Genomic DNA, 27,551 nt, shown 5'->3' with positions numbered 1-27,551 from the left:
AAGCCTGTAGTGAAAATTCAATCGTAATTAATATAATAAAGGTTTGGGGGGGCGGGTATATAACGCGGAGCTAGCGGCCGGCGCCATTCGCCGCGCGTCTTTCCGCGCATGCGTCCACTCGCGAGTGACAAGTGACAGTTGACAAGTGACCTACAAAATGTCCGCCAAAATTTACGTAAGTGTCAAAATTACGCGTATAGGATTGTGGTTTTTGAACGCACCGTGGATTTTTTCAGTGTTTTTTTTTTTAATAAATGGTGTTTCAAAGTGTCAACTGTTTGGCAATTCCGAGGTGGTTCTGGACCACATTTCTATGGCTATTGTCGTTTTAGTACTTGGGCCTTGTAAATATTCTCAAGCTTTTAATATTTTATAATCTCTAATTAGCGTTAATTGCCATTTAAAGATTATGAACGGATGTTTTTCTTCGACGGTTTATGTATTTTTTTATGTTCTGACCTTTGGCCACGCTTTGACCTATGCTTAGAGTTGTAACTACAGTCTGTGATCTTTTATCGAATAGCGATAAATATTTACATTCTTAACTTTATTCTAATAGTATAGGTATGGTGATTTATAGATTTTCCTACAATTAAATTCATTAAAAAATTATGACTGGTTCTTTTAAGTTTAAAAAAATACGATTCGACTGATATATGCAACTTAAAATTTTTAGAAAGTGCTCAATTTAAGAAATGGTGTCATTAATTAGAATAAGAGCTTAAGAAGATAACTAGAGAAAGATTAACTTAAATCAATTAAAGTATACCACATGCAATCCGTGGAATTACAATTCACTGAGGTAAACAGTATGTAACATTCAAACTTTTTCTAGAACTATCTACAGGACATAGTGTATTATAGAAGTCGGTCGGATTTTTTTTCATAACTCAATGATGATGTGGTTACTTTTGTTAGTCCGTGCTGTTGGTGATTTGTTTTCACACGCTTGAAATGAACAAATAAGTACTAAAAATAATATTTTTTTCGTCACACTTATCATAGAACCAGTCTAAGATCTCAGGTACCTAGCTATTAACGCATTGAAAGCTTTATTTGGTTATACTCCGCGAAAAACAGGGGAATCTGTTAATTCTGACTAAGCGATTGTTCGTTGTAAAGTCATCATCTCCTGAGGATGCTCCGGTGTCGGAGCGAAACGTGCATAGAGAGACATTTCTGAAGGTCGTATTCGTATGGAGTTTAAAGAATGAAGAAATTATAAACTGCAACGTCCAACTTTTCGCTGAGTATATCAATTAAAGTTTAGTGTTTAAGCATTTCGCGGAATTCCATGATATCGTCATGAAATCATGGAAATCCGCAAAGTGCTTTTTTCCAATACTAACGTATTGAGTGAAATGATAACGGCGGCGTGCGTGCGGCATCTTGCCTTAGACCTTTGAATGTGATCCCGGGGTCAAGTGAAGCCTGTTTGTGATATTAAAATGGTGGGAACCTACTCCACTTTAACAAACAACTTATTTATATAATAAATCGTCAAAAAGTTGCAAGAAAGTGGGCATACAGAACTGATTAGGGGGAATGGGTTTAATATATACATGCCATACCCCTAATAGGTTAGCCTTCTTCTTCTTCTGCTTGCGGCTCAGGTTCGCCTGGTCCCTGGTGCTACGATCTATAGTGACGCCGCTGTCTAGATCTCCCAGCAAGGATTGGTCGCCGCCAGGAATAGCAGCACTTTCCTTGCTGGAAGAAGTTTAGCATCCTCTGGTTGTATTTTATACTTCCCCAAAATAGTTCTGCGTTTATGCATCATCGCGGGGCAGGAACAGATTAAGTGCAGCGGCGTCTCCGCCTCTTTACAGAGTCAACATAGATCTGTGTTCTTCGATTCTGTGTTGAACATGTGCCTGTTAAGCCCACAGTGCCCCGTTAGCGCTCGCACTAGGATGCATAGGTTTTTTCTGTTGAGTGCTAATGCCTATGACGCGGTCCTTCTGTTGAATGGTTTTATTAGCACTCGAGAGTGGTTAATTCCTAGGTTAGCCTGCTATCAACTTAGTCTGAATCACCAAATACGATTTCAGAAATGGGTAAACTTTTGTAGTAGAACAAAAAAAAAGTTATAAATTAAAAAAAAACAATTGATTTAGGACAAATAATTAAAAAAAAAATTAAAAAATACGTTAATATAGTTATGATACTTAAGCAGATTAAGAGGATATTTTTTAGTATTGCAAAGTATAGTTGTAGTATAGTTACCATTTACTACCATCACGAACCCGTTGGTTTAAATCCAGCAGTTACTGACTGTTATAGACTTTTCGTTAATTAAAGTAGTAAAGCCTAGACTTTACAAGGATTCGAGAACCAAGAGGCTAAGTTAAAAAAAATCTGAAAGTTCAATATGTATTCATTGCGTAATTTTTTATGACACATTTTTACTCTACCTATTTTACGTTATATTTTTTATTTTTATTTAATACTAGATGTGCCCTGCGGCTTTGCCCGCGTAATTTTGGAAAGCAGCGTACTGCTACATAGTCTACCCCTATAGTCTTATATGAGATTTTTAGTTTTTTTGACAAACATTTTTTTTTATCTTATGTAATTTTTTTTTCACAAAAAAGTATACTATGTTATTTCTGATACCTCCAAGAATATGTATAAAAAGTTTCATGAAGATCGGTTCAGTAGTTTTCGCGTGGAAGCGTAACAAACAAACTTACATTCACATTTATAATATTAGTAGCGATTATGTCTAAAACTGGTAAACGTTATTTACGCGAATGCTGTGCTACTTAATGCCTAAGTAGTCGTTATTAGAATTTAGGAAGTTTGAACCATTTAATTTAAAATGACCTCGACCTCTGAGTCATTTCTACTAACAATGTTACACATTTTCTACTTTGAAAATGTTTAAAATATTTTTTGGGTTGCTACTTGCCAAACAATTTTAATTAGAATATTGCTCAACAGTAGGTAGTTACTTACGTGTTTAGTTACAAAATAATAATTAACAAGTTTGTCCGTGTATGGTAGGAGCAACAATCTAATCCTTTGTGGATTCAATACGCTGTAAAAAAGTTTCGAAAATTCTAGTACTAACTAGATCTCTTGTCTTAAAACGCTGTAAGCCTAACCTAAAACATAACAATTTATTTATTGGAGCTAGCTAGCAGATGGCCGAAAATTCAGGAAAGTCCCGGAAAAGTGTGTCGGGTTCCGCGTTAAATGGCAATGTTATGTTTCAGTCTTTTCGCATTTCCGCCAGCGAAACTAGTTGAAGTTGAACTAGAGAATTTTAAAGAGTATTTTTGGTTTTCCCTTCAATTAATTAGACAAACCTCTGTGTGTTGTACTTGGCAGCAAGTCTTTGTCGGTGGGATGTTAACCAGCCATGCCAAAGCCTACCAGACAAAATACATAGGTAGAAACACCTTCACACCGGAAGAAATATTATGTATCCGCAATAACGTTGATTAATTTTACAATGATCTTTCAAAACACAGTTAGGAAGTGCTCGGTGATTGCTATTATTGTCTGTGTCATAATATTTGGTTTACTCCAACACTGACTCGACTCTAACTGCCACTTCCTGCCGCTGAGTTAGTGTGTTTTCACTTTCGTTGAATATCGAAAGTGAAACGCGGTGTTAAGCAAAATGTATCAGCTGTGTAGCCTGAGTACAAAATTTGCTCGCAATCGAGCAGACGTTTTCGCATATCAAACTATACCCTCAAAGTAAGATAGGTATAATATCACAAGTTTTAGAGTCGCAAATACTGTACGTCTGGTTTTTATTTCAAAAACGTTCTGCTATAAGCCCTAGACACAGTAAATAAAAATTAAATATAATACGACATCGCCATCTAGCCCCAAAGTAAACGTAGCTAGTGTTATGGGTACTAAGATGAATATTTTCATGAATAATAAACATACATACTTATAAAATACAGATAAACACCCAGGCAATGAAATACCATTTATGTTCATCACACAAACATTTTATAGTTGTAGGAATCCCTTGGACCTTTGGCCAAGACTCAGAAAGTAGGATTACTGCCCTCTGCGCCAATCGGCCGTCAAATATTTTGAAGCAGTAGGGAAACTAAGAACAAACGTTAAAAACGGCACACAGATATGCGCACCGATAAGGCCATAAGCTATTATCGCAGGATTTAAGTCGGGGCTACCGTGTCGAGACGAGCGTTTGCTCGCGTTTCTTCGCGCCACGGATCATCCTCGATAGAGTTTTTAGAAAGTCATTAAAATCTCTCTGCTTGCAAGGGTAAATACAGCCCGCAGACAGACGGATGGACGGACAGTTGTCTCTTTTTTAAGTCCGTTGGCAACCTTTGGGTACGAACCCAGTAAAAGAGCATTACTGATTAGCTGCGATACACAAAACTTTTGTAACTGTCACATAAATTGGAGCTGGAGAGTTTAAGGCAAATTTGAGCTTTAATTCATTAGGTATATAAGATCCATTTTACTTCTCGATTGCGAGGGAACCTCGTACTAAGGCAAATGTATCGCGATGCAAATCGAGTTAACTAAGTATACCCACTGTTATAGCGGTCTTTGTGAACGGCGCGAAATATTTATTTCAATCACACCGGTTTGTTAATGCACCGTTATTGAAACACCAGAAAATAAAACAGTATCTGCCTTTCTATAGTAATATTATAAAGATTTTTTGTTTTTATGTACCCAATAGGCTCCGAAATTACTTTACCCATATAAACCATTTCTTCGCTGTAAGAAAGCTAAACTATCACAAAGTAACATAGGCTATTATTTATTTTCGACGACCTCTGCGAAGTAGGAGATTCCGGGTTCGATTTAGAATTTATAATTTCTGAATTTTCTGTGGTATGGTCTGATGGGAGACTTTAGCCGTGGCCACCCAACAAGCGACCAGACCAATTCCCAGATTAAGCCCTGGAGGGGATCAAACCATGGACTTTCCACTTAAAACCCTAGCGCTCACCGCTGTGTCACGGTCGTCAATAAAGCTTCTTGGTCAAGTTTATAGGTTCGATTTAGAATTTTCAATTTCAATATTTTTAAACCTGCTTAAGTTATATTGTCACAACTTCTCAGTTCACTTATCGGTATCGCCTATCACGAGCGGCGCGTTGGGCGTATACAATATTTCTACACCACTGTAGGCGTGGGATAGTTTAGAATATTTCCGAGCCAGTACTCGACTATTAATCTTTGGCCAGTATCTAACTATCTATCATTACCAAAAACATAGCCAACCGAGATCAATCCCCGGCACGTACGTTTTTGGAGTTACGTGCGTTTTAAAGTATCACTTGCTAGGAAAGTATCAACCGCTATAGATTGATATATCATATCTTAATTTCAGCGAATAGAAGACCATGGCCACAATAGCAATTTTTTTTAAACTCTTATTCCACTACACGTTAGCCCTTGACTCACCTTGATCTCACCTGCTGGTAAGTTATGATGCAGAGCTTGTTGTATTGGTTCGATACAATCCAGGCAATCTCCAACAGCAATAATATTCACGGGAGTTAAGCCGTCAATACACATTTAAAATCAACTTTGCTCACCATAGTTCAAATTCGAAAACTTCGTTCCAATTAACATTTGAAAAGATTTAAGTAAAGTACTTTGATTTCACCATTACCTCAGATTGCCAGACATTACCACCATTTAGCAAGCACTGAGAGAAATTAGAACTCCACTGACTCCTCAGATCACAGCGTTTGAAATTCACTTTCCCTTCAATGACTCGTCATATGTTTTCAGCCAATCTTTTTGTGGCTTTTACGTTAGAGATTTCTGTGCTCATTCATATGTTACTCGCGACCAATATTATATTTACTTATTCGTATGTAATTTTTTTTTAATGATTGCATATATATGCATAGCAATCATTCTGCTTTTTCCATGTTTTCCTAATCCTAAGATAGTCAGGATATCTTATATCAGAGATCGCTTCTAAGCGATAAGGCCGCCATTTTTCCTATTCCTATTAAGTATATTTCTTTAAATTGTAGTGGTCTGCAAATACAGAAGAGTATAAATAAATATTATACTTTAAATATTTTTCATGATGAATGTTTTCAGGGTCTGGGAGCCGAGAATTTGCTTATAAACAAAATTTGCTTCGACCCCACAACGTTAGCTGTAGACAAACATGCTAAACGCTACATGCACTAACTAGGTAGTTGTATAAAACAGTCAAAATCGTGGTTTTCGCCTGTCACGAGTATGATGCGTTATTCACTTCCGCTAACCTGAGAACCAGGTCGGCGTAATTTACTAGAACATAATTGAGACATAGAAAACTATTTATTTAAAATAACCAGCAATCAGCTTTAGAAGTTCAGTTACACCTTTCTTCTAATCATCATCATCATCGTCACTATGATCAACCTATGACCGGTGCAGTACTTTGTCTTCAAATTCAAAATTCATTTATTTCAAGTAGGCCTAATATGTGGATGAATGTTCCGAGTCGTCGTAGGACACCCTCAGGTCGACGTCTCCCACCTTCCCCGCGATGTCGTCGAGCCCTGGGACTCTTCTTATTACGAGCTCTCGCGCTTGCCTTCCTCCCCCGGTGACGCCGTAGCAACCCCTCAGGTGGTCATCGGCAAGTGTCCACCCGAAAAAGAAAAAGAAGAGAGGCAATTCCCAAATTCCGGGCTGGTACTAAGAATTTCTGATTTTGTTGATAGAAAACCCCAATATTATACCCTGAGTTTTAAAATTGATGGTGATTCACCCTCCTGAAAGTTATGCACTTTAAGCACTACAGTCGAAGAAGCTCACGCAAGTCCAAAGAGGTAGTATGGTTACCTACCTTAATTATTGGAGACATAAGTGTAAAGACACTTGTTCCAAGGTTACAGTTCTTAGTTACCACAGTTCCATAAGATCACATAGTAAGGTGACTAACCTTGTAAATATTACAATGAAGAAGTGCAAAAAATAACAATTTAATTATTATTTATCATGCTAAATTAATCTCAATTCAAATCAAGTGCGAACTTCAGCGATTGCGATCACAAGAGCATCTGACGGAGTGAATATTATCGCGAGATCGCCTCTGCTGTACTGGGTCACGAATTATGAAATGAACAATAGATTATTGCGCCGATGGTAATCGTATTGTTTGTCTTGGCTTTATCGGATGCGTCACATCAATATTGCGTACGACTTGCATACGACTTGCGTACGACATTCGGACAAGTTTTAAATCATAATCATGATTATTCATTGTAAAGTCAACATCTCCTGAGGATGCTCCATCACTCCCTACATTGCCGAATCTCTATTTGGTGTGAAGTATAAAGATTGAAGAAATTATAAAAATACACCATACAAATTCTCCGGCTTTTCAAATTAGCAAATTAAGCTTAATTTTCATAATTGTTAACTATTTGTGCATTTGAACTTCACTTTTGGGGGGCCGTGTTCGAATCCCAGCCTCAAACTTTTCAACATAAAAGGTGGTAACATAATCGGTAGCCCTAGTACAAGATTTCTCGCTCGTAATCGAGAAGTCGTTCTCGCGTATTAAACTCTGTATCATCAAAATAAAACGGACTTAATATCTCTCGTTTTAGAGACGCAAATCCTGTACTTCTGATTTTTGTTTTACAAACGTTCTGTCAAAAGCCCGAGCTAAACTGTTGTTGGCCAATTCGAGCTTAAACGAATGCAATTAAGATCCATTTTACTTCGCTGTTCTAGTATTCGTAGTTCATACGAATGCAAAACTTGTACTAAGTCTGGTCGTGCTGTGAAATATTAAATGTTTTATCGAGTATCTGTTGGTGTGAAATATTATGCAGCTCTTTAAATGATATTCGCTTTTTAAGGGTAGTATAATTGGCGACTTTTCCGCAGTTTGCTGCACTGCATTTCGTCAAGGTAGATAACATCGTCCAACCAGTTGTATTTGCAAGTAACAAATGCTTTCATAGGTCAAAGTTTGCCCCGTGGGCAGTTGGCACAGCATTGCTAAGTTACTTAGCGATTACTCAATTGGCAACGCAAAAGATCTCCATCTATATTGTCATAAAGCTACGTAATTAGGTTAGTATAGTAGATATGATAGTACTTCGTACCTTAGTAGATACTACTAATCTTTATATATATATTTCTTGTGTGCGTGTGTATGTCACTGAACTCCTCCTAAACGGCTGGAACTAGTTGAATGATTTTTTTGGTATGCGTTTGGGTGGCACCCTGGATGGTTTAGATTCACAAATCAGCCCGACAGATGGCGCTGGGGTCGGCTATTACTATTATAATAATGAAATCCATATTACGTGGTCCATGGTATATTATTAATCTTTTTATTCCACTACATGTTAGCCCTTGTCTGCAATCTCACCTGGTTGTATGATGCAGTCTAAGATGGCATCGGGCTAACCTGTTAGAAAGTATGGCAGTTATATTAAACCCATACTCCCAGAAGCTCCCTTGAGTTTGTACAAACTTCCTATAAGAAAGAAAACTTTTAGTTGCTTATGTACCTACTTGCGGGACATTTAGCTTTGCCTACAATCCTTATTCCAATATTTAAAAAAATTGGATTCAATATGCGCCGTAGAAATATAATTTTTTTCATCATCATATCGACACATTACCGGCCCACTAAAGCACACGGGTCTTCTCCCACAATGACAAGGGGTTAACGCCGTAGTCCACCACGCTGGCCGAGTGCGGATTGGTGATTTTTTATGTGAAAAGGCATTAATCGAAAGCAAAAGTCGTTGCATTGTTTCCGTTTTTCTCGCACTAGTGCGTCAAAGAAACATAATTAGCTTACACATAATATACGCACAGAAAGCGGTTTAAGTGACTCGGTTCTCACGTGCTGATGACGTTGAGAAAATTATCTCGCGATTGTCTAGCACTTTACGACTGTTTGTAATTAACATATGGGTAGCTTTCAGAGTTTTTTTTAAATACTTAACTGTTGAGTTCATTGGACTAGACTAGCGGCGATAGCCTGGTGGTTAGGACTTCAGGTTCTCCCTTTTAGGGTCCCCAATGTTGACTCGGGTTGCGCGTTGGATTGTTATTGTAAAAAGACCAATTGATTTAAAAGTTTAGTTTAGTTTATTAGCTTATAATATAATTATACTTAACTACTTATAGTATAATTTTTTTGCGTGATATTTGCCGACCCCCCTCTCTCCAACGTAAGATTAGATGAGATTTGACTCGACCCCAGACTTTCTTGAGAACATTTCAACAACGTCTTTGAGAACATTATGGGGAACTCTTAGGCTTGCAGGTTTCCTCGCAATGTTTTCTTTCACCGACGATTTTCTTTTGACGCCCGATTGGCGAAGTGGGCAGCGACCCTGCTTTCTGACTCCAAGGCCGTGGGTTCGATGCCCACAACTGTAAAATGTTTGTGTGATGAACATTAATTCTCTCTGTTTTGTTTTTTTTTCTTCTTGTTTTGTCTCTAATCTCGATGCACATATGGGAAGACACTGACCCCCAAGACACGGGATATCCTAGTTTGGGGGTCCAGGGTAATATTAGAAAACACATTGTACTTTTAAGCAAATAAAAACTTTTTATTATTATTATTTTTATTATTATTATAATGTTTTTCAGTGCCAGGGTGTTTATCTGTATTTTATCAGTATTTATGTGTATTACTCATAAAAATATTCAACAGTCATAAAACAAGCTACGCTTACTTTGGGGCTAAATGGCGAAGTGTGTTTTGTCGTGGTACACTTATTTATTTATTTATTATATATTTTTCACCTTTAGAGCAAATGATATTTTTAAAGGTTGATTTAAAAAAAAACATTTTTAATTGATTTTCGCCTCGTAACAATGTTCATTAAATCTTGATATTTTCAAGTAGTTTACAACAATTTCCTATAAGACGTACCTACTTATTGTGTATTATGCAGTATTATTGCAGGTAGCTTATTATACTTTTAATGTTGCCCTAGATATTACACAAGTAGGTGAAATTGTAGTTTTTCATAACAGAACAAAAAAAAAACGTATTCTTATACATTCCAGTTACAAAAAGTAATAGAAAACAATATAGTTTTTATTGTTCCGTTCGCTTTGTAAACGGAATCCGTAACCTGAATACCTATTATGGCGAAGTTGGCAATCTATATCTAGATTTCTAGCCAGTGAAACTTCTAAAAATTATATGAAGGTAACAATGTCGCAGCCCGCTAATCCGCATTGGAGCAACGTGGTGGGTCAACGGTCATAATAACTCTCCCTTATGAAAGATAAGGACCCCAGTGCCCAGCCGTTAGGCATAGGACTTTAGGTATATTTAGTTTCTTTAATAGAAGTGATGTGTTATGTCCTTCAGAGCTCAAATTTTCCCCACCGGGTATCAAACCCAGCCACTATTGCGCCAGAGAGGTCTTCAAAACATCTATTGAACTTTAAGCTTCATCAGCATCATCACATTAACACATTACCGGCCCACTGCTGGGCACGGGTCTCCTCCCACAATGAGAAGGGGTTAAGGCCGTAATCCACCAAGCTGGACCAGTGCGGACTTGTGTACTCCACACACTTTTGAGAACATTATAGAGAACTCTCAGCTATGCAGGTTTTCTCACGATGTTTTCCTTCACCGTTGAAGCTATTAATATTTTAATTGCATAAAACGCACATAACTTAGAAAGTTAGAGGTGCGTGCTGGGATTCGAACTGGGCCCCCGGAAAGTGAAGTTGAAGTCCCACCCACTGGGCTACCATTGCTATAATCTTACTTACCTTATATTATGTACTATACCTAAACTTCCAAAGAATATTATTTTTATGTGTTGTTTTATGTAAGAACATCGTTTACAACACGTTACTAAACAACATAGCATAGATTCTTACAACAGATAAAAAACTAACGACGAATTAAAAACTTAAAAACCCGCTAAGTGCGAGCTCGACTTTCACACGCAAGGTTCCGTACTAAGGCTCAAAATTAATCACTACATAGTATTAACTTTGTTACACTCAAGAAAAAACTAAGAAAATCACTTATCTTATATGAAGATTCGTCTTTACTTTTAAATTTATTTTTAACTAGCTTCTGCCCCCGACTTCGTCTGTGCACTTAAGGATTGGGACTAAAGCGTCGGGATCGGGAACTACTTAAGGAATCACGATCAAAGGAGACTACTACTACAAAAAAATAGAATAAACAAAATATACTACGACAATACACACATCGCCACCTAGCCCCAAAGTAAGCGTAGCTTGTGTTATGGGTACTAAGATGACAGATGAATATTTTTATGAATTATATATACATAAATACTTAGAAAATACATATAAACACCCAGACACGGAAAAACACTTATGCTCATCACACAAACATTTTCCAGTTGTGGGAATAGAACCCACGGCCATGGACTCAGAATGCAGGGTCGCTGCCCACTGCGTCAAATAGAAAAATAAATACTGTCGAACTCTCTGTTTATTACGGTTAGCTACAAAGACGGACAACGGAAGCTAATAGAGTCACGTCGGTAACCTTTGGGAACGGTACCCTAAAATCGTGATGTTAAAACAATTTTCCGAGAAATGACTACGCAAACAAGTTATCTATACTGTGAAACAGCAATTATTTAGAGGCCAATGTAGTACGTAATGTTTTAATTGTATGCGTACGTGAAAACAATTAGGCATGTAGGTAGGTGGTAACAAAGGAGCAACGCTAGTCACGGCTCAGTCACGAGGAATTCATGACCTCTGCACCCCGGATTTACGGCGTTACGGAAAAAACTTCCGCAGCTAGTTAACCAAAACTGTTAATGACGATGGTGCGATAAACTAATCGAGCTATAAAATTAATGTTTTTCGGTATCTAGGTGTTTATCTGTACCTATTTTATAAGTATATATATATATATATACATATATATATATATATATGCTTATAATATAGGTTTAATGAATAATATATATATATAAATTAGTAGTAGCTTATCGTACGTAGTACCTTGTACATTTATTTATTATTTGATTCGATGAAATTTATATTTCACTAAGCAGAAAGTTGCCGATGGCGGTCTGCGACCATTAATCCGATACAATTATGTCCACGGCTCTTGTAATGGGTCCTCATCGATCATGGGGCTACAATAACAATAAAAGCGTTTCAAAACCCCGCCGGCCGCACACGCCTCGCTTTCCCAACCGACAATGTGATTAATACGAGAACACCGCGCCAGTGCCGCTGTTATCAGATCAATCTATTAGCTAGTGGCAACACTAATATATAATACTTGTATCATCTGTAACTAAATAAGGCTTTGTCCTGACTAACGGACAAGTTGTCTGCGACAACCTACTGCACAAACGGCTGAACACTTGAAATTCTGGATTGTTGCGTTATAACTTTTAAAAAAGCACTACTACATACGTGCGGAAAAAAAGGTTTTTATTCAAACGTTTCAGAGTCGTGCCACAAAAGTTGGTGTTAAGGCATTTGGTGAAAGTTTATTTCCACAAAAAATGGAATTTTGTATTTCAATTACGCGTCACACAGATTTGAAAATGTTACCAGTATCAGTGTAAAATATATCCCTTATTACTGTATCCATAATACATCGTTTATATCTGTTGCCCACCAACCAAGAGGAGCAGTGTGGTGGGTCTATGAGGGCGAGAGGCGTTGACAGTTGACACCTACGGTAACCATGGACTCTCCTGTTCAAGAAGCCCTGGTCGCTTCTCTCGCCATAGCACCATCAACGACATCATCAGACGATCTCTTGCTACCGCTCACGTATCAGCTGTATTAGAACCTAGTGGTTTGGCACGGAGCGTTGGCAAGAGACCTGATGGTATTAGGCTCATTCCTTGGAGGCTGGGCAGGTCACTTGTGTGGGATGCAACTTGTGTCGATACCCTAGCTGCACCGCACATCCAGGCCACCTCGTCAATGGATGGTGGGTGCGGCTGCTACCAGTGCCGAGACGGACGTAAATATGAAAACCTGGATAGCAGTTTCATTTTTGTGCCTTTTGGAGTAGCGACTTTGGGACCGTGGGGACCGGAGGCACGAGCTCTTTTTAAAGAATCATCAAAAAGGGTTATCGAGTCTACCGGTGATCCTAGAGCGGGCCAAAGAATTAGTTTGGTAATCCAAAGGGGCAATGCTGCCAACATCTTAGGAACTGTGCCTCGCTGCGGTGGTTTCGAAGACGTTTTAGATTTTATTTAGTTTTACATACTTTATTTTCGGCAATATTTAAATAACAAATTTACGCCTTAAACTTAAAATAGATTAATAATATAAATGTAAATATACTACGACAATACACACATCGCCATCTAGCCCCAAAGTAAGCGTGGCTTGTGTTATGGGTATTAAGATGACTGACAAATATGAATAACATACATAAATACTTATTATATACAGATAAATACCCAGACACCGAAAAACATTTACATGCGATGTTTTATATTTATTTTAGTTCTTGTTCTTTTATACAAAAGGTGTTTCAATTATATTTTTTTATATACTTTTTCTTGACACGATGTTATTATCGTCAGTCGATGTACGTGCTGAACACAATATTATTATTAGGAGTCAAGTTTTAAAGGATGCAAAAAAGACTATACCCTAAGTCGACATTGAAGCGATTTCCACTTCACTAAACGATATTACGTACCTACCACCGAGGTCTTCATATTTGTCCTTTTATTCTTTTGGTCGACTAAATATTTAATCATTTGATGGATGGCAAGTGTTGGACTTAGTTCTAAGTGAATAAATGAAAACATGAATAACTTGTCCAGAAAATAACATAAAATATAATTGAAAATTATATAAGAGCGTATAAATAATTTTTTATACTTTTGAAAATTTTATTTTTTTTTCCCAGCAGGGCTAGCACAGGCAGGAGACAAAAATTATATCCCCCGATTATATCCCCTGTCCACCTGCTAAAGCACGGGAACATGGAATAGCCCCCGTTACCCCCGTTTATTATAACACAGTTAATTGCGCCAATGTTGATGACAGTTTATATAATAATTAAATAAATAAATAAATATACTACGGCAATCCACACACCACCATCTAGTCCCAAAGTAAGCGCAGCTTGTGTTATGGGTACTAAGATAACTGATGAATATTTTTTATGAATAATATACATAAATACTTATATATATATAGATAAACACCCAGACACTGAAAAACATTCATGTTAATCACACAAATATTGTCCAGATATAATAAATAAATAAATATACTACGACAATTCACACATCGCCATCTAGTCCCAAAATAAGCGTAGCTTGTGTTATGGGTACTAAGATAACTGTTGAATATGTTTATGAATATTATACATAAATACCTATATATAGATAAACACCCAGTCACTGAAAAACATTCATGTTAATCACACAAATATTGTCCATATATAATAAATAAATAAATATACTACGACAATACACACATCGCCATCTAGTCCCAAAGTAAGCGCAGCTTGTGTTATGGGTACTAAGATAACTGATGAATATTTTTAATGAATAATATACATAAATACTTATATATATATAGATAAACACCCAGACACTGAAAAACATTCATGTTAATCACACAAATATTGTCCAGATATAATAAATAAATAAATATACTACGACAATACACACATCGCCATCTAGTCCCAAAGTAAGCGCAGCTTGTGTTATGGGTACTAAGATAACTGATGAATATTTTTTATGAATAATATACATAAATACTTATATATATATATATATAGATAAACACCCAGTCTACTAAGATAACTGTTGAATATTTTTATGATTATTATACAAAAATACCTACATATAGATAAACACAGCCACTGAAAAACATTAATGTTCATCACACAAATATTGTCCAGTTGTGGGAATCGAACCCACGGCCTTGGACTCAATATAGCTATGGGAGAAGATAAAGTCTTCTACCCATGCTTACCGTGAAAGAAGAAGAAAGAAAGAAGAAAGAAAAATTTATTTTTTACATTGCGCAACACATTACAATATTCACGACACCACATATGTTATGTGTGGCACAACCTAGAAAATAGGTGCCAGCTCAGCATTGTGCTGCATGCGCCAATGGGTGCATACACCACGGAAATACGTAGCCATCCACTGACCACATTTTAATATTTTAATAATAAACTAAGCAAAAGTATCTATATACTTATATAACTTTTGCTTAGTTTAACAAAAATCAATACTGTGCAACACCGTGCTGATACTTTCCCCGATTGCTTGAGACCCTTCAGCCGACTCGCAAAAACAATAACCACTTTAGTCCAAGGCTGAGGGTTCGATTCCCACTACAAAATGTTTGTGTGATGAACTTAAATTATTTTCAGTGCCTGGGTGTTTATCTGCATTTTATAAGTATTTATGTAAGTATATAATTCATTAAAAATATTCATCGGTCATCTTTATAGCTATAACTCAAGCTACCCTTACTTCGGGGCTACATGGCGATGTGTGTATTGCCGTAATATATATTTCATATGAAATGAAAATGAAATGAAAATTCACTTTATTGTACACCTAACAGAAATTAAATTATAAACAAAAACCACACACTAAAACACAGGTACAATGGGCGGCCTTATCGCTAAAAAGCGATCTCTGCCAGGCAACCCAACAAAGGCAAGGGAAAATTAAAACACAGACTTAAGGGTTAGGTTGTACACAAGAGCAGAGCAGTTACCAAATAGTATATTTATTTAGTATTTATTTTAGCAGTATATTTATTTATTTAGGCTGCCAGTCCACCGGAGCGGAGCTGAGAAATGGACTAATGCGGAGAGGAGTTGCGTACAGCGTTTGACCACCGGAGCGAAGTGAGAAAGTAATACGGAGCGGAGTTGCTGTGTTTTTCAATATGCGGAGCTGGGCAGCAAGCGATGATTTACTCGCTGCGCTTCCCCGCATGTAATTCTCCGCCGTGTTTCCCCGCTCCGCTTACCGGTTTTATACAAATTTTTAAACTAGCTCGCAAGTCCCTGTCCACTTAAGAGGAGCGGAAATTTTGTGGCAATCCTATTGGTTAAGATTTCTCCGTTTCTCGGCTCGGCAGCCTCGCTCCGCCCCGGTGGACTGGCAGCCTTAATCTCTGCAAGGCCATCAAGCTCTGGAGGATAAATCAGTGACAGCATTATTGGCATCCCGAAGACTGTAATAAGCGACAAGTGACACAAGTTCGAAGCACCCATGCATAACGGTTTCCATGTGCTCGGCACTTGAGTTATGTCCTAGAGAACACAAAGCATATACTAATGAACGATAAGGTCTTGTCAGCCGGTATTGTTGAGTTTATCTCGCAACCTTGCGGCTTCATTGTAAGCGAGATGGGTTCAAAAGGATAATAAATTCTGTTTGAGACTATCAATTACTGAACATTTTCGCACATACATTAATAAGCCCTCAGTGTTTCAACTGGACTTAAACATATAATATACGGTGGCGTGCACAGAGCTTTTGACCAGTTTAGGCATAAAGCAGTAAGATGGCATAAAATGGAATAATTGTCCTCCTACACGAGTAATATAAAAGTTTTAGGGTAGGCAGTGCTTTTGTTAAAGTATGAAGTGCACGCTACTGATAGTAGATGCTATAAAACCGTTTTATAGCTATTCAAGGTAAATACGTTACTCCGTTATTTGTAAGGACTACGTTTTCGCGGCGCTTGCGTTTGAGACTCTGGGCCCATGGTCTTTGGACACGAACATTTTTATTAACATCGTGTCCCAAAAATTGGTCTTGACGTCCGTGACCAAAGAGCTGGCGCTTACTTAGCCCAACGGCTAAGTCTAGCAATTCAAAGGGGCAATAGCGCCAGTATTTTGGGTACCATGCCCATAAGTGAACAGTCAGACGACTTATATTATATTTGAGTTTGTAACTGAAAGATAAATATGTTATTGCCAGTTCTTCTTTTTCACAGATTTGATAGTAAGACATAAGTGTTTGAATTGAGTGCCTTTATTTGCACGTAAAGCAAAGGCACACGTGTAACAAATATGCAATACATACACGGAACGCTAGCTTTTTCTCTATTTCCATATTTATTTACTATTTCTACAAAAAAATGGTTATCATATTCCTCTAAGAAGCGGTGATAGTCAAGTAGGTAAGACTTTAGCCTCCCTTTTGTTAGAACGTTATCCTCACCATGAATTTCTACGTTTCGGAGCTATGTGCGTTTTAAGCAAATAATTATATGATAAACGACTAAGACACCGGGAGGCATCTTTGCATCGTTCGAGTCCATGTAGGACTAAAGTGTATCTATAATGCCATCGTATTTATATCAAAATAGCCACCGAATCAATGTCATGAACATTGATTATTAATCAAATATAATTTAAATTGTTTGTTGAAACTATCTATAAACTAATCAATATTTATTAGGGTATCTGTAAAATCCTGATAAATTTAATAAAATATCTGGCAAATGTGAATTTGTAGTTACCAAAAGTTTGGTTATTTACGCACTTTATAATATTACTGTAACATATAACTTCCTCATGGGGAACCCTGCATGAGAGTTCTTTGGACAGCGTGGTGGAATACAGCCTAAACCCTTCTCATTCTGAGAGGAGAATCGTGCCTTCTGGGCCAGTAATGCGAAATGTGATGACGATGATGATATCCATAATATTTAAACCGATTAGGCCCCATTATGAAAATTAACCTTAATTTTCTATACTCCGAGAAATGCAGGAGAATCTAAAATTTAAAATTTCTTCGATATTTATACTCCACAAACAGATCTTCAGCAATGTTCTGTACGCACGTTTCGCTCCGACACCGGAGCATCAGGAGATTTTGACTACACAATGAATAATTGTTTAAATTTTTCTGTTTATTTTTCTTTAAAGTTAAAGGATATAACTCTTTTAGGTACAATTCGTTGAACAAAATTGATTTGATCTAAGAGTACCCGGTTAGTATGGCTCAAAAAAAAACGTTTTTTATGGACACATCGACATTTGTTTAACTAATTTGAATATGGCCTAAAATACTTAGTTCGGTGTGAGAAAATTTCCCAAACCGCTATTATCTCTCATTCTATTAGGTAGTATAAAAGTTCACACTAAACACAATATAATAAATAGAAAGCGCCTAAAACTTTCATTTCGCACTCAAAATTGTTACAAATAATGACAAAAAAACTAGTGCTTTCACTTGTACAGTGTTTTGCTTTGATATAACGAACTGATTAGGTAAATGTTATGAAATATTATGTTTTAACTATTGTCGTGGTTAAAAATGTAAGTTCGAACTTTCTGTATTGAAACAGCTGTATAAAAGCGATAGAGCTATTTCTCGTACACTGTATAGCTTATGTACAGCTTTAAAATAATTATTAATTTCAATTTTCATTATTTATTTCAATAGGTAAAAGATGCTTTTGAGTTTTACATTTTTTACATGGTACTGAGATGATTGTTGGAAGAAGCAGTGATAATCTCAGTAATAATCAAATTCAATAATCAGTGAAAAGAAGAAAAAAAGTGGGTACGACTTTAGCTTCCCTATCAGGGAACCAAACCCCAGTATGCACCTGTAACTTTTCAGTGTTATGCGCGTTTTTATTTAAGCAATTAGATATCACATGCTTTAATGGTGAAGGAAAATATTTTAAGGTAACCTGCATGCCTAAGAGTTCTCCATTATGTTCTCAGCGGCGTGTAAAGTCTTCTAATACGCACTTGGCCAGAGCAGTGGACTCTGACCTAAATCTTTCTCATTCTGAAAGGAGACCCGTATCGTGTAGTGGACCTGTAATGGCTTCATAAGATCATGGTGATAACTAAATTCGTAAAATTAAATATAAAGGCGTCATAAGGCATAAAAAACTCAGCCAGGTGTTCCATTTGTTATCACCATCTTCCATTGCCACATAAAGCTATTTAAAAAGCAACCTAGTAAGAGCAAAATTCAAATTCAAAAAAAAAATATTTATGTAGACCTTATCACAGGCATTTATTAAGCGATCATACATTTAACATGTTAACACTAATGTTAGGTGACGGTGATAACTGCATTCGGTAACTTAAAACTAAAGCTAGGAGGGTTCCAAACGCGCCCTGGTCTAAGAAGAGCCCACAACAAACTTAGCCAGGTAATAAAGCAATAAAGTTCATACCCAAGCATTCTTTCGCTTACGTGCTCCTTTATGGTATAAGGATTTTTAACATAGCTTTTACCCTTACTCAATAACCTGGCTATCTGACGCAAATATAGGTTTTGAAAATCAGATTGGGAGTTCCGAAGATAAACGCCATCAAATATACAAACAAACTAACCACCTTAATCGTATTACACGTATAGATATAGCATAGATTATTTAATATGTGTGTTAACCACTATTAGAAATTTAAACGCCAATTAGGTATATATTATATTATATGGTCTAATAGTTATGACCAACTATTTTTATAATTAATGTAATTGGGTGTTAAATTCACCTAAATTAATAATTATTCTTTTATTGCTTGTACACCTGATTTAGTAGTAGTAGTAGAACTTTTTGTGACTTAGCTCCGCAGAAACAAGCACGGTAGTAGCACTTCCCCAGAGTGGGGAAGTGCTACTACCGTGCTTTTTTCTGCCGCTAAGCAGCATTGTTGCAATGCTGTGTTCCGTTGAAGGGCGTGGATGCCGGTGTCATGAGGGGCACACGAGGCTTAACACCTACGTCTCAGGTTGATGGATAGGGCGGTATTTCGTAGGACGTGTTCCTTGCATGCCCGTCGTTGTGTTGTGTTTATAGACGCTGGTAACACTGGAATCCGTAATTTTTTATTTAAAAAAAAAGTATTTTTATATGATTTCAATGTAACTGCAATAAATTTGGAAAATCCAAAAGTGAACGCCTTATAGCGGTTGTTCAAATTAAAAAAAAAAATCCTAAAACAGAAACTCAAGTATTTTAAAATGAAATAACAAATAAAATTAATATCTTTATGTCTCACGCGATTTTATGAGACGAAATTTGCATAGCGCAGGCGCGAATCTTGATTTTCCAAATACTCTTGCATATAGAAAAAATAGTTTTTGATAAATTATAATTAAACGACAGTACTTAGAACGCTAATATTAACTAGGAATCAGCACAGTGCATTACTTTATATAATAAAAATAAAATATTCCGGTACGTCAGACATACGGACGTCCAAGAATGATTAGTTTTATTATTATTTACTATATTGAACAAGAATAATTGCTTATAAAATATATATCATAAGTGCTAGACAGATTATTTAACTTGATGTTAGTGCACTCATATTATCCTGTAAGTGTTATACTAATAAAAAAAACATCATTTAAGTTTTGAAAGACTGGGTTTTTTGACATGTCGAGAGTAGAGCGGCACCACACGCTCCTCTTATGAGGGGTGCAATTAAGGTCAAAGGAATATATGGTTATATGTCGGGTATAACTAAAAGGCGTGTTTTATATTTTTAGCTGATTTTGACTATGTTTCCGCTGATTAACATTATTATCAACGCTTTATCGGCCCACTACAGGGTAAGGATGTCTCTCAGACAGAGATGGGCCATAGTCTATACAACGCTGTCCAAGTACGGATTGCTAGACACACACATTTGAGAACATTACGATGAAAGCTCAGGCATTTAGGTTTCCTCACGATGAAAATTAAATTTACCTTCACCGGTTATATTTATTTATTTAATTTGTCCTCTTGATTTGCACACTACAAGTTAAAAAAATAGAAGAATAATTAAAAACACGGAAATAAGTTGAATACAAAACGCGGCCTTATCGCTTAGTATCGATCTCTACCAGGCAATTTTAGGAAAGAAAACTTGGGGATAACAGAGTGTAGGTTATAACTAAAAAAATACGTACGAATAACTACATACTAATAATTGAACTAGATTACACAAATAAAATAATACATGATAAGATAAATACTTGAAAAAAAAACTTATAAATACTTTAACATATCGTAAATACATAAATAACAGTAAATAATAATGAGAGTTGTAAATAATTATTAAAATTAAAAACGCACATATCTCCAAATAGTTAGGGAGGCGTGCCGGGCATCGAACTCGGCCTCCTCGAAAGGAGGCAGTGTAAACCACAAGGCTGTCACCGCACTACTGACACTAATTGCGACCTTTTGATTAAAAGTATCAATACATGTGGTTCAAACAACGGTATTAAGCTTAACATAAGTTTCGATAAAAAGGGTAACTATCCAAGTGTTTCATAAAGAAACAAGTTCAATAACCGAGTTAATAAAAAAAAACAGAAATGTGTTAACTTATTATACAATAAAAATATTAAGAACACTGTCTGTACTGTGTATATGCGCAAGTTATGTGCTCTACATTCTGCCCTTCGGACCGGTTACTACAAAGTTATAACTTACAACTTGTTGGGTTGCGTAACCATCTTATTGCTACGCGAAACCATAACCTGCGTACAGGTTACACTATTAACATTTCATAATTATTCTTACTGTTACGTGACGATCTTGTAGTGCAAGGCTTAAGGCGTTAAGGTCCTGTTTTTTTATCCCGACGTCGTCTTTAAAGCTTCAAAGAAATCACCTTCATTGTTTTTTCGTTAAGTTTCGAAGGGTACCTAGAAGAACTTCTGACCTGTACGGTTTAAGTATCTTATTTCAACCGGACGGAAGCGGTGAATAGAGATTCTTTGACATATTCTGTTTCTTGATTTATACTTAAGCATAGGTGCATAGAAGTTTTCTACGCAAGCGCGTCCCGTAATACGCCCATATTACGAATTCAGAACTCCACTATGTGAAATTGTTGACAAAAAATTCTTAATTTCTTTATTTGTAGTTATATGAATATTTGTAGGTATATATAGGTCGCAGGGAATAGAAAATAAGGCTGCACTGATCGACTGTCTGACAATTTATAATAAAATAAACAGAGTGATATTGTCCAAAAAAAGGACAGTCAATACATAACTTTGATAAACGTTAAAGTAGCAACGACTTAGCAAGCGGAGTGTAGTTGCAGGGTTCCCCCCACTGAAGGTGCGACGACTTCCGGTAAGTAGCACGCATTGGATGCAGAAGGTTGGAAGATGATGATGATGACAAAAGTGACATCTTGGAACAACAAAAAGTTTTCTTTATTCCAACAATATTCCTTCTCTCAATGTTTGGGTTCGCAAAACTCGAAAAGCAGTTGCTAAAATCTTGTCTTAAAATTTCAAGTAGATCACTGAAATTTTAAGATAAGATTTTTGTAAAAGATTTGGATATATAAGACTGAGCTATATAAGGCTGACCACTGATATAAAGAGTGGCCAGGTTCATTCATTAAAAAACACACAAATGTATTTAGCATATTTGACCGACATTATTATTAAATTTCATAATAAACGTATTCGTCAAATCAGACTTAGGTGCTTATTTATGTTCGCATATGAGTACGAGATTGAGCTAAAATGTAATGCAACAGCATTTAATTTGACTGAAGTTATTGTGACTAAAGTTACGTAATGTATTAGCTCAGGCTGCAGATTTAGTTCAATTGCAACACCTACCATAGCTCGCAGCCTCTAGAGAAAGAAATATAAAAAACAAAGAATAATATTTATATTAACTAGTGATAATTAAATTAAGAAATGATTGCAAGGGAAAAATTTCGGCTCCGTGGATGATTTTTTCCAATATAATAAAATACAACTGTGATATATGTATTTTATTTTGACATTGAATACGAATTTTTAATTAATGTTTCTGCGTTTTTAATAATTATTTTATACTATAATTATTATTATACCAACTATTGATTGCAATTAACACATAGAATCAATTATAAAATAACATGCAATTTTAATACAGTATAGTTGCTTAATTTGGGAATTTATTATATCTGATATTTTCCTGGTCTGCTCTGGCGGGAGCCTTCAGCTGTGGTAAGTTACCATCGTACGAACAAAGACGTGCCGATAAGCGATTTAGCGTTCCGGTCCAATGTCGCGGGCATGGATTTAACATAACTGCTATTAAGAAGAGGACAAAAAAAGGTTTCTTTTTTTGTCCTCGGCCAGCATAGTGGAAAGTCTAAACCTTGCTTAAACGACTTCCAAAAAGGAGGAGGTTCTCAATTCCGTTGTGTTTTTTTTGTTTGTAATTTGTGTGTTTTCTCAGCCATTAAACGATTTGAATTTTTTTTGTTTAACATGGTTTACTTCCTATGTAGTGCCATTTTAATCAGGTTTTCATCTGTTGAAGAGATCATGGAGAAATTAATGGAACTCTTTAAATATTATACGAACACCTCATACCTGTGTAGAAGCATTTGCCTACCCTTAAAAAATTATACCACTCGTAAAGTAGGATGATTTTTCCATTTTCTGCCTAGTTTCCAAGAATAAAAGGAAATACGAAGTATATTAAGGTCTATACCTTATAATTTTCTACATTTTACTTGGCACCTACTTAAAAATGTTGCACAAAATATTTATTTTTTGCATTTCAGCAGTCTAAGATTGTAGGCTAACCTTTCAGGGAGTATGGCTGTCATACCCCTAATCAGTTTCTAAGAGACATCGCACCGGAACACTAAATCGCTTAGTGGTACGTCTTTGTCGGTAGTGTGGTAACTAGCCACGGCCGAAGCTGGCTTTTTATAATGATAATGAACCGCAGATCTTATATTTATCACGTTCAAATTGTTGAACCATTCGTGTAATAAATAATTAATAATGTATTATCTTTCTGTTACAGGTAAGTACCTACTCCATTCGATCACAGCGTAAGCTCTAGACATTAGAAATTGTCAGGTAAATAAACACTACTTATGTAAATAGCCGCAACGGTAGCAAAAACGCTATTCACTCGTAAACAGTTGCGAGTGATACTATTTTTACATAATCACTAACAAGTCAGAACATTTCCTATTCGAGATAGAAAATAGCATTTATTTTATGCTCTCGCTACTCTAGATTAGTTTAATTTATAACCTCAACAACATCGTTGTCGTTGACAATCACTGTGTTGACACACAACATAATTTACCTGAGATAATCGTTAACACTAAAAGTTTACCAATATTTAAAAAATTTTTGTTATTGAACATGTACAAAATACCGTTCAGTTAAGTTAATGTGACCTTCCTTATAAAACGATTTGTATTATCGCTCGCTAACTTTTTATTTATTATTTATTTATTTATTTATACTCTTTATTTGCACACAAATAAAAATACAGAAGAAGAATAAAAGAAAACACAGACAGAAGAAGTATACAAAAGGCGGCCTTATCGTTTTGTAGCGATCTCTTCCAGGCAACCTTAGGATAAGGAAACCAAAAGGATAATATACTGCAGGTTGTGCATATTAAAAAAAAATACATACTAATACTTAAACTAGATTACACAAATAAAATAATACATAATATATTAAATATTAAAAAATAAAAAATAATAATAAACTAATATGTATTATAACATATCATAAATACATTAACAACAGTAAATACTATTACAAGTCGTCTTCAATGTAAACTATAGTGGTTTTTGACAGCTTTCTTAAAGATACAAAGTGACTTAGACTGCCTTATGTCGATTAACTGACCGCAAAAAAAATTACTTTTAAATAATATGGTACATTTGTACCACTTTAAGATTTTGAGATCTACTAGTTTTAAAAAAATATTGTGTTCTCGATGTAAGTGAACTATTCTGTTCTTTTTGAGAAATAAATGTCTTTAAGCCGAATACTAATATAATAGATTTTAAACTAAGGTTTTCGTGGTTAATCAACATTTGTGGTAGAATTATGCAAAACAAGAAAGCTATGATGCTTTCAGCTTTTCAATTTTAAAGTGACGTTGTCAGTGTAGTATGTCGTACAATTCTTGAAATACCAACAAAAAGAACACGGAAGCGGGTAGGCAGATTCTGCCCGACATCCAATGACACGCAGTTTCCCTGACCGATTTGCCCCACGTTGTCACGTGTTGTGGACACGTTGGAGTGTCCGTTTTGCTAAACTACTACGTATAACAGAATTCAGTTGTCACTAACCCACCTCTTCCCGCGGGTGTGGTGTGCGACTACGAAAATATAACGGAGAGTGGGTAGCAGCGTTTTCTGTGCTACTATTACCATTTACTGCAAACACTAAGCGGTCTGCCCAGCGCATTGAATATCGAAATAATATTGAAGGATACGTAAGTATATTTCATAAGGAATCACCCTGTACAATATTAAATCAATAGAAGCATATTTATTTTTCCATACAAACGATTCTTAGTGTTTACTTATGACAACCCTGTTGAAGATAAAAGACCGACACAGGCATAGTACCTAATTAACGCGACGCGTACCTAATAAAGTTACAACAGTCATATGATTTTAATTTTGCATGTAATGATAGGTCTGTATCTAATTTCTCTCAATAAAAACTGTGGCAGTGGTTTACTCGAAAACCATTAGATTTTCGGTTTCACAGATAAGTCTCAGAGACAGTACATAATTACCTCTAAAGCCGGGGAAGTATTATTTCGGTATTTATACACACGTTGTATAGCTGCACAGCGTAAATAAATATAAGAAATATTATTATAAAATATTAATATTAAATATTTTAATAGATATATTATAATAGAATATTATAAATAGAATATTTATAATTAGAACTATTTTAAAACTATTTTAATAGAACGTTTTTTTTTTCAATTACTATGCTATGCTACCTACCATTATGTATGCAAAAAGGTCGCCTAGGTCGCTCTAAGGTCGCAGAAACCAGACCTAAAGGCAAAATACCTAAACGGCTAAAAGCACCGAGTCAGCCCTTTAATGAATGCACTTGCCCTAATAGACGTCGGGAAATTATGAAAGGCTACTCACCCATATTTCCAGTACAAACAAGTATGCGAACTAAATAAAGCTCGTTATAGATAACTCTTTGAACCGCATTCTTGTGATTTTTTCATTAGCGACTCGCGGAAAAACTAAGAAAATGGATTCCGATAATATCAAACGTTTGGTATTTTTGTAAATATGTTAACGGTTTCTAGGTGAGGTAGTGTTTCGTGGGAAAACGGATCTGTCACTAACAAGCCTGGCGTGACAGAGTTGCTCATAATTCAAACTATTTCGATAAATAAGTAATAGTACCTCAAATCACTCGATCAGTAGTTAGACGATCAGTTCAATTAGAAACAGTATTATACTGTTTAATACAAAATTTAATCACCATCATCATATCAACCCATTACCGGCCCACTACAGGGCACGGGTCTCCTCCCTCAAAGAGAAAGGGTTAATGAGAGGCCGAGGGTGATGGAGATCTCTCAGGTATGCAGGTTTCCTCACGATGTTTTGCTTCACCATTGAAGAAAGTGACACTTTAATTGCTTAAAAAGCACATAACTTACAAAAGTCAGAGGCGCGTGCTGGGATTCGAAAAACTTATCCGCGGTACGAAGTTCGCCGGGACAGCTAGTCTGTATATATAAAAGAAAGATGTGTTAGTTACACCATTTATAACTCAAGAACGGCTTGACTAATTTTTATGATATTTGATTTTTTGGATTCCTGTTAGACCGGAATAGGATAATAGTTTGCCGGGACAGCTAGTATATATAGTTGGGAATGCGCCTTCAGTGTAAGTCCATGTAACCATATTCGTGTAATCATTTTACTCACTAAAAGGCAGTGACTGATTCAGCAAGAGCGGAGCTCGTAGCAAATTCTTTAAAAGAGCTTCTTGATCTGCTATGTGTTCCTAATTATGAAGTGGTAAAAATACAATTCAATACTCAATACGTATCTTAAATACAACACAATTAAAAGGTATAGGTATGAATCCGCTACCATATACGACTGCATCATACCATACCACCAGGTTATATTGCAGTCAAGGGCTAACGTGTAGTGGGTAATAAAAAGCACAACAACTTTTAAAACGTTAAATTTAGCCCATGCTACCCTTAAATTATGACTCAAGTAGGTACTCACGTGTATTTGCATTTCAAAACGGCTAACTACAGAACAATGTGGTTCAACAGCGTGTCACATTTATACCTGTAGCCTGCTTCTTTAGAAGTAACCAAAGTAAACAGAACTCTTTTCTTTTAATCTGCATAATCAGTTTATAAATCCTATTTAATATTTATTACTGTACAATTATTTTTCACTTCATAATAATTATATTAGGTGAGTTTTTTTTCCAAGTCACAAAAAACTTTTTATAAACTATATATTTATAAAGTAGACCTAGTTGAAGTTAATCTTAGAATTATTTTAATTTAAAATCTCATTTCTCTACCTGCAGCCTGTATTTAGGCTTGTAATTTTTGAAATTTTGTAAAGTGGTTAAATAATAAGTAAACTTTGATAACTAAAATAATTTGGTATGTGCCAGATATTTTATTATATCTATTAATTATTAATATTTGCTTATAATTCCTATAAAAAAAATACTAAAATTATATTTCATCCTCAGCTAATGTTAATGACATTATGTCGGGGGGTATTTTGATTTAAATACTGGTGCATTTTTGATAAGATGATGCAAAACTATCCCGAGTCGTTATCG

The 27,551-nt window shown here is 35.9% G+C and overlaps 1 protein-coding gene across 1 annotated transcript in view; it reads left to right on the top strand.

Annotated features, from left to right (window-relative positions):
* Positions 1 to 101: 101 nt before the first annotated feature.
* LOC120627652 (RNA polymerase II degradation factor 1-like) overlaps positions 102 to 27,551 on the top strand; it is a 64,558-nt gene continuing 37,108 nt past the window's right edge. The window contains exon 1 of the mRNA XM_039895665.1: positions 102 to 175. Within this exon, the coding sequence (XP_039751599.1) occupies positions 158 to 175 (18 nt within the window). The 5' untranslated portion in view covers positions 102 to 157. The remainder of the gene's footprint in view (positions 176 to 27,551) is intronic.

Source organism: Pararge aegeria, chromosome 11, assembly GCF_905163445.1.
Source record: "Pararge aegeria chromosome 11, ilParAegt1.1, whole genome shotgun sequence".
In the NCBI taxonomy this organism is placed as follows: Eukaryota; Metazoa; Arthropoda; class Insecta; order Lepidoptera; family Nymphalidae; genus Pararge; species Pararge aegeria.
This window is presented reverse-complemented; position numbering and strand designations above follow the sequence as displayed.